General features: G+C 45.2%; 1 protein-coding gene across 1 annotated transcript in view; it reads right to left on the bottom strand.

Annotated features, from left to right (window-relative positions):
• LOC101852101 (mucin-4) overlaps positions 1–9230 on the bottom strand; it is a gene marked incomplete in the record, with an annotated part of 90884 nt that continues 81654 nt past the window's right edge. The window contains 5 exon segments of the mRNA XM_035970507.1: positions 1–4887; positions 5620–5821; positions 6574–6715; positions 7367–7487; positions 8505–9053. Coding sequence (XP_035826400.1) covers positions 3803–4887; positions 5620–5821; positions 6574–6715; positions 7367–7487; positions 8505–9053 — 2099 coding nt within the window.

Raw genomic sequence — 9230 nt, 5'->3', positions numbered from 1 at the left:
TTGTTGTTTTTTTGTTTGTTTCCCGGGCACATGTATATATATATACGACAAAAGGATAACAGCAACAACAGATACACATCCTCATTCTTCCCAAACTTGTTTTTCCCCAACAACTGAAATTTAGGGGAACAACCCCCCCCGTGCATCAGATTTCACAATCTTTAGAGTTTGTTTTGTTCTTGTTCAACATCATGTCTATCTTTGGTCAGATTTGGTCAGCACAGAGTGAGATATCGCACAGCAAACGACAGTCAAAAGTTCCACGGACAGGAACAGTCTGAGGAAGACGCAACAAGAAACGGCAAACTGGTTCTTGAACACGGCTAAATAGTCCGCGCAGGCCAACGTACACCCGCTCGACTAAATAGGTACAATACACAAACACTGCTCATAGACAAAAGGACACATTTCGTCATTCACACCGTCATTGCTAAAATCCCTTAGCTACGTACAAGCTGTCATTCAGATTCTTCACTTGATTATGATGATGAAGTAGAAAATAGAATTTTTTCTATTGTCATAGATTATAAAAAAACAAGGTATTTCAGAAATCATATCATAGACAGCAAAGCTTAAATTTTTCTCATCTTATGTAAATAATTTTATTGAATTTACGTAATTGGTACAAAGTGGTAAATTTTTGCCATTATTCGTCAAAATGAGCATTTCTGAAAGTTGTCTTACACTTTCGAACATTTACAAAATGCCTTGAACATTTAAGCACTCTTGCATACTGAACAATGGTGTCATGGGCGGTGGAATCAGGCGCTCGTCAATTTGTGGGCAAGTGGAGATTTTGGTACATCTAAAAGCTATTCATTTGCCATGCTTTCGATGACAAAAACACCCATCTATCATGAATTGAAATTGACACATTTGCAAATAGAAGGAGATGGGGTTGCCTGGTTTCAGTGGTAAAATGAGTGAGAAAATGGCCACCAAAGTTTGGTAACTTCAATAGCTTGAGAGTCCTAGGAAATTGAAAAACAACATAGTTTGTGCCATATATCAATGTATTTCAGTAAAATTCACATGCAAATGTGTCTTTATATGGACATTAAAGGTATTGAGACAAAAAAACAAAAATTCGATAAAAATTACGAAACTGAGGGAAAAATTCCTGTTTCTTTGATGTCACTATTTTGACGAGTGCTTGATTTCACCTCGTTGCCACATAATTTTCTCATGTAACCTTGCTCCCTGGTCTTTGTCACACGACACAAATAACCCTTGGTCAAGCTTACAGGTCACAGTCACAGCTCTAGCACTACCTACCACTTGGCACACATGTTATTATGCTGACACTATAGACGCCCCCATAGCCTTTCCACTCACTCACCACCGACCTACGTCAGTCAATCGAAAGGCAAACCTAGAAAACAAACGTCTAAACACCAATTGAAAGATACAGCATGAGCACTTTATCACAAGACAATGCCACATATTCATCCACTCCACCAACACAGATTTTGATCAGTTTCACATTATAATAGAATGCGGCATAGGTTAAGTCTATCACTGCAAATTCAATTGATTCGACTGCATATCAACAAAATCTAAACATGCTTAATAACAAAGCACACGTCATCATATTACATTACCACTTCTTAAGCTGGGTGTGTGATCAAAAACAAAATGATTGTGTTCATCTTTACAAAGAAAAACTGCAGCAAGAACCTTTTTCAAGTATTTTCATAAAAAGAGAAACACTTGTTATTTCAAACATACATAGATAAAAGTACAAAATGAAAGTTAGAGTTCTGAAAACAAGAAAATCTGCCCGAAGAAACACTCTCAGAAAGCCAACTAACAATTCTCTAATTTCAACATCCTTCATGAATTGAACAATTCATGAACCCAAGAAGACATGTTTCACAAAATGACAATCCGAACATTTAACAACGTCAGTCTTTTTTTTCTTTTCTGTGAGCTGAACCCCGCCTCCTTTATTATTTTCATTATGACAACATAAATGCAAACATGGTCGTGTGCTGCACTGACCGACAAAGAGCGCATACCGGACAGACTGGCGGGAAATAGAACCCCCATCCCAGTGTCGGGACGGCATGACACCTTGACAGAAAAAACAAAGGCAGATGTGGCCCTGTGTGTGCAAACGATGGAGAAACGCATCATCATCATAAATCTCCAACAATTCACCAGCATGACTTCAGATGCAGTTAACTGAAGCACGATTTACACTGATGTAAATGCTACAGTCTCATTAGAATTTTGTATTCTCAACCATGTAAAACAATTACTCCCCCTTCCCGCCATAACAAAACAAAACAAAACACCCCCAACATCCCATCAAAAATACAACAGCTTGTTTTTTTTTTATGCACTGCAGCAGGAACCACATCCCCTTTTGCCAACATTTCCTGCCCAACATGTATTCACAAGATTTAGCACACACAGCAGTCGGTGTACAGGACTGTCAACACGTGCCACTGCTTAGAACATCCAAGCGTGTGCTCATGTGCGTGCTCCGACACGCGGCACCGCCCAGCTCAGGCGACTCAGCCACAGCACATACCGTCATCAGTTCCAATAATCAAAATCTAAAAATAAAACTTGTCACCGAATCTGAATTCAGCTCAGGCCAGCATCACGCCGGCAGAATCTGTCAACTACACGTGTTGTCCAGAAGCACTAATAAACTGCACGTGTGTTGTGTCGTGACCAGCACATCCGTGTCCTCAGAGTGCGTGCGTGCCCGAGCCGAGGGGCTGACACACCAGTTCTTGGCATTAGATAAAGAATTGTCATAGTTGATTGTACACAGGGAAAAACAGGCACTTGGTCCAACTGGAAAAATCACAGATTTGGTCAAAGATGGGGTGGGAGGAAGGTGGTGGGAAAGGAAGTGAGGGTGGGGAGGAGGGGGGAGGGTAGGGGTGGGAGGAGGAAGTTCAAGGCTTGTGAAGAAGATGAGTAGTGAGAATGAAGCGATGAAGTAGTCCCACATTATGGCAAAGGTAGGAGAAATTAGCCCTTTGAATGAATAAAACACAGTTCAGGATTCAAAGAAATGTTAGTTAAGAGAAGAAAATTAAGTAAGATCTCGGTAGAAGAAAACAAAATGAGAGGTTCCATCTGACTCTGTCTTCCCCTCCCAAGATACTTTCATTTTGAATCAAATTCAAACCCAGCAAAGCACAAAGCTAACAAGACCCAAGGGAAAAAATCTCAGGACAGTAACCAAGAATACATTTTCTTCCCTCCAAAGATTAGAAGCCATGCGAAAACTTCCCTTTTCAACCCAGGTTATAATTTGTCAAAAATGTTTTCACTGGTTGACAAATTATCACAAGGACACGAAAGATGACAGTGTTCATTAGAATAATTTCTCAGCAAAATTGGATTGCAAAAACTGTCCTTCTGCAAAGTGTTATATCTCGTACAATCTAAAAAGATGTACATTACTTCTGCAAATTTCGACCAAACGGGAAGAGTATTATCGACAGAGAACGCAGAGCTTCAGACTTGTGGCAGATCAAGACAGCGAGATATATCGACAAGACAATCTGATATATTGAACTTCCAGAGAAATCTTAAGACCAGTGCCCCCCATCAGGACACTGAGATGAAAGACATTCTTTAATACTCGAAGAGAGAGCAAAACTAGCCTCTATTTCAAAACACGGTCTCGACAGGAAAAGGGGAACTTTGGGTGGCGAAAGGCAGTATCTTATAACCATGACAAAGACAAACATTCCATTAACTGTGCAAGTCAAGTCTAATGTCAAGCAAAAACGTTCCAAGAGCGACGTTGAACATTGTCTAGGTGTGCGGGGAACTGCTAGCTGGATGTTCCCTGTTCCACTACCTTGTCCCAACTCATGGCTGAAGGCCCAAAGTCCGGGTCATCGAAGTTGAAAATGTCAAAGACCTCCTGCTGCGTGCGCGGGGTCAAGATAGGGTCCGTGGTGTGGCTGTAATGGCCGCCACCGCTGCTGGAACTGGAGGCCGGATTAAAGGTCATGGGCGTGGAGACGCTGGCGAAACTGGCGTTTGGCATGATAACGTCCAGCCAGTCCGACATGTCCATCTGTGTGGCGGGGTCCACGGCTTCGCTCGAGTCTCCGCCCAGCCCTAAGGCCGTCAAGTCGGGCTCCGACCCGTGAACGCTGGGCGTGCGGAGACCCGTGCTGTTGTTGCTGCTGCCCGGAGCTGTGGAGGCCGAGCCATTGGCCGGGGGCAGACACGCCATCTGCTCAAGGCCAAACCCGGTGCCGAAGCCCCCCGCTCCTGAGCCGGACGGACCAGCGCTCGGGGCGAAAGCGTCCGACATTTTCGAGTCTAAACTGAGACCTGGATCGCCGAGATCCAAATGGCCAAAGCCCGGGTCGTGGGACCAGTCCATCTGAGAGAGATCGGGGGAGGGCAGCATGGTGCTCCAGTCAAGCAGCTCGCTGGCATCCCCATGCGAGGTCCCTTCGTTGAGGCTGAGAGCAGCTGAGGTGGAAGGGGTTCCGAGGTCCGTTGCTGAGGAGGAGGAGGGGGAGGAGGGATGTGGCTGCTGGGTCTCGCTGAGGAAGGTGTCGGGGAACATGATGGTGGTCGGGGCGTGGAGCGCTGCCAGGGCGTGGTCCCGCGGACTCCCAGCGCTGCCGCTGAAGTTGCTCCCCACACTACTGCTGAGGCCCGGCTGCTGAGAGGTAGACGCTGGGGAACCGTGAGGGCTTGAGCTCTGTAACAGCGACAGTGCTGTCTGCTGCTGCTGTGGCTGTCCTGGGCTACACATGGTGGACATGACCAGGGCAGGACCTGACGTGACAGTCGCTGGGCTGGTGGAGGACGGCATAGACGTGGTGCCTGAGCTGTCCGGGGTCTGGGTACATTTAGGCGGCGGCAACGCTTGGGTGGCTGCGCAGGGGGGCAACTCTGAAAACACAGACAGACACAAGCATAGTACAGGGGCGAGATCATACATCATTGTCAACTGAATTACACTACTGAGATTCTTACTTATTGCGTCTTGGTTTTAGTAGAGGTTTTACGGCGCTCGCAACTGCATAAGGCCATATGAGCGCCAGAAGATTAGAGGTGTTAAAAGAGGGTAACAAACATAAAAAAGGAGGGGAGATAAGGACGATAGAATTTTTATAGGAAAGAAGGAGCAAACCAAACCAGAGCACCCACCAACCATTCACCAGTATATGTTTATCTGAGTATTTATGTAACATATTTATGAAGGTAATAACACTGTAAACCAAACTTCCTCGCAGGGATCAGTAAAAGTGGACACATGGCCAACCCCATTGACACTACAGGAGGAGTCACTTGGGCTGACAGAAGAAATCAGCAGGACATCCCAGTATATGACAGGTACTGGACTTCAAGTGGGATGTGATTGAGGAGGAGGAGGAAGAGGAGAAGGAGGAGGAGGAGGAGGAGGAGAAGAAGGAAGAAGAAGAAGAAGAGGAAGAGGAAGAGGAAGAAGAAAAAGAAGAAGAAGAAGAAGAAGAAGAAGAAGAAGAAGGCGAAGGTAGAAGAAGGAAGAAGAAGAAGAAAAAGAAGAAGAAGAAGAAGAAAGAAGAAGAAGAAGATGAGGAAGAAAGAAGAAAAGTTGAATTTTATTTTTTAATCTGATGGACTTTCCCCCAAAAGACGCACCTCCGTTGCGGATGAGAATCTCCAGGACGTCATCCATGGTCTGTGACTTGATGTCCACGTCAACGCCACGCAGGGTCACCGCCGATTTATTGAGGCCTCTCACCGTGCTACCGTTCCCCGTGCTGTTGTTGTTGTTGTTGCTGTTGGTTGTGCTGGTAGCCGGAGACTTGGACCTCTTGCCAGTGCCAGATATCGAGGGAGTCTGCGAAGTAAACAATCCAGGCATGAACATTTATAACACACCGGTTGATGAAACGATGAAATCACATCGGCAACTGTAGGTAGCAGGACAAAACTACATTTGAGAGGTGTGCTGACAACATGAGTTACTCCTCGCAATCCACAAATGGAGATACATGTATTGGCAATAAATCTACTCTAGGGTCAAATTTACAGATTTTCAATTGATGTTATATTTTCAGTTTATCATGCCTATTGGCAATAAATCTACTCTAGGGTCAAATTTACAGATTTTCAATTGATGTTATATTTTCAGTTTATCATGCCTATTGGCAATAAATCTACTCTAGGGTCAAATTTACAGATTTTCAATTGATGTTATATTTTCAGTTTATCATGCCTATTGGCAATAAATCTACTCTAGGGTCAAATTTACAGATTTTCAATTGATGTTATATTTTCAGTTTATCATGCCTTTTATTATTTCATATTTTTAAACATTTGTAAAAACTTCACCTATAGGGGTGATGTATCTATTTCCATTGGGCTCAAAAATGAGAAGTAACTCATTTTGTCAGCACACTTCACATTGACAAGAATTTTTATTTTTATTTTGAAAAGTAAAAGTAAGAGTTCTTCTGGTCAAGGAAAAAGTAACAGTAAGTGTTCTTCTGATCAAGGAAAAAGTAACAGTAAGTGTTCTTCTGATCAAGGAAAAAGTAACAGTAAGTGTTCTTCTGATCAAAAGCTCTGCAGAAGAACCCGGAGACTTACGGTCTGGTGATGTTTGATCTTGATGGCCTCGTCGTAGCGTGGCGGCTCCTTCATGGGTGACGGGAAGAACGGGTTGGAGGAGCAGCGGCTCACGCCCAGCTTCTGACTTGTCTCCATCGGGGAGCTGGGCAGAGAGGACGTCCTGGGGAGACAAGAGGACAAACACGGCCACGTTAGTACAACACGTGTGTCCACATTGGTACAACACATGCGTCCACATTGGAACAACATGTGTATCCACATCGGTACAACACGTGTGTCCATGCAAGTAAGATGAGTCTACACTGGTACAACACGTGTGTCTACATCAGTACAACACATGTTGTCATCACTAGTACGACGCGCCCACATTAACACAACGCGTCCATATTACTACAACACATGTGTCCACATTAGTACAACACATGTGTCCACATTAGTACATTTAACAGCTGGCAGTAGATACCCTTCTCAGCACGTAAGTACAAACAAATTGCACATTTCACGCTCATTTCAGCTCACTCCTCACTGTTAAGACCAACACAATACTAAGACTTCCCCTCATCAAAAGAGAAAAGGAAAAAACAAAAAACCAGACCATAGTAGCTCTCACTGGCAAAATTGAGGGCAAGCGAGGCAGGGGTAGGCCCAGAACAACATACTTAAGGAACCTAAACAAATGGGTAACAGGGAAAGATCAGGGAAACGTAGCTTTTTTGAGAGCCTCCGAGCAAAGGAATGAATGGAGAACCATGATCGCCGATGTCGGTCGCAGATTTGGCACTAGATGATGATGAGTAACATCCTGGCTTACCTGGCTATCAAACCATTGGTGTGGCCTGGCACCACGCTGGTAGATGCAGGGGTGGCTGTGAACACGAAAGGTTGACCGGTGGTCACCTGTGACTTGGGCACACAGGTGCTGGATGGGGGGCCTGGGGGCACAGACATGGTACAACATTCAGACCAAGAAATGTCTTTTTAAAAAATACACACACCATAAGCCATTCTTGGCACATAAGTATTTTTACTTCAAATTTTTAAGTTTCATTTTGAGTTTGGCCACATCAGCAATAAAAATCTGGTGATATAAGTACCGAAGATTAGAGGTGTTACCAGAGAGTAACATACAAAGAAAAGAAGGAGGAGAGATAAGAATGAGGAATGTCTGATAGGACAGAAGGAGCAAACCACACCAGAGTCCCCCCGTCAAACATCCATCTTCTAACTTTCTCTTTGAGAAGAAGAAAGAGTCGATTCCTACGATTCTCGGCTTTCAATAACCGGGAATCTGGCCGCCCAGCACTAGCCTGCGGGCACAATCTTGCCTAATGAACAATTATAATATCCATCTCCAGTCCGTGAGAGAATTTTCAGGTAACTCATCCCAAGACTCTCCATAACACAGAACGTTTCTTCAAACATAAACAAACTTGTAGCCGAAAAATAATGCCAAACATCCAGCTCTGACAAATTGAAATAAGAGCAAAAATTAGCATGTCTTGAATATTTTTCATCATAACTTTTGTTCGTTTTACTTCTCATCATTATATCATTGTCTAAAAAAGGGGATCCACTTTCAACTACTTCTTGAATGTTTATCCAGTTCAGTTTTCAACTATTTTTGTGTAAGTTGAGTCTGACGACCTCCTGAGGGACTGAAGTGCAGTTGTGAGCGCCGTAAAACTCTTACCAAAACAAAAACTGTAGCACAAGTCGCGCGCTCATATGACTGTGCGCACTCGCGAGCGCAGTAAATCTCTTTAAAAAAACAACTGTTGCACAAGTCGAGCGCTCATATGACCTGACGCAGTTGTGAGTGCCATAAAGTTGTGAGCGCCGTAAAACTCTTACCAAAACAGTCACACAAGTCGAGCGCTCATATGACCTGATGCAGTTGTGAGTGCCGTAAAACTCTAACCACAAATAAACAATCACACAAAGGCACTCACCCATTGCCTGAGTGACCACCATCGGCTCCGACTTGATCCACGTCTGGCCGACCGTGCCCGCCTCCGATTTGACGGCGGTGACCAACTTCTCCCCCGCGGAGATGACTCCTGCCGATGTGGCGGCCGCGTTGAGCAACAGCTGGGCCGGGATCTGAAGCGGCGGCATGGCTGAGGGCTTGGAGGTGGCCGTGGTTCCGGCGGCCGAGGTGGACGTTGTGATTGGCTGCAGCTGTGGAGGCAGCTTCACCTGGCCCGAGCTGGTCAAGTTGATGTGGATAGCGTACGGTAAGGACACAGGGGGCTGGGCTTTCAAACCCTGAGCGCTGCCCGCCACCCCTGTCAGACTGCTATTGTTGTTGTTGTTGCTGCTGTTGTTGTTGTCCAGAATGCTGTTGCCACTACTGCTGTTGTTGTTGTTGTTGTTGTTGTTGTTGTTGGTAGCGAGAGAGGCGATGGAAGCTGTGGTGGTGTTGTTGCCATGAGCAGCCGTGCTGGAGATGACTGCGGAGGCCGCCACTTGCTGCTGTTGTAGCTGGGCCTGGGCCACTCCTGTACGGTGTGTGGGTGGATGTGTGTGTGGGTGTGTGTGTGTGTGTGTGTGTGTGGGTATGTGTATGTGTGTGTGTGTGCGTGTGGTGCGGAGTGTGTGTGTGTGTGTGTGTATGTGTGGTGGGGGGATGGTCGGTGTGTGGGTATAGGTGTGTGTGTGTGTGGGTGTGTGTGTGT

This window comes from Aplysia californica, unplaced genomic scaffold, assembly GCF_000002075.1.
Source record: "Aplysia californica isolate F4 #8 unplaced genomic scaffold, AplCal3.0 scaffold00277, whole genome shotgun sequence".
Classification (NCBI taxonomy): Eukaryota; Metazoa; Mollusca; class Gastropoda; order Aplysiida; family Aplysiidae; genus Aplysia; species Aplysia californica.
This window is presented reverse-complemented; position numbering and strand designations above follow the sequence as displayed.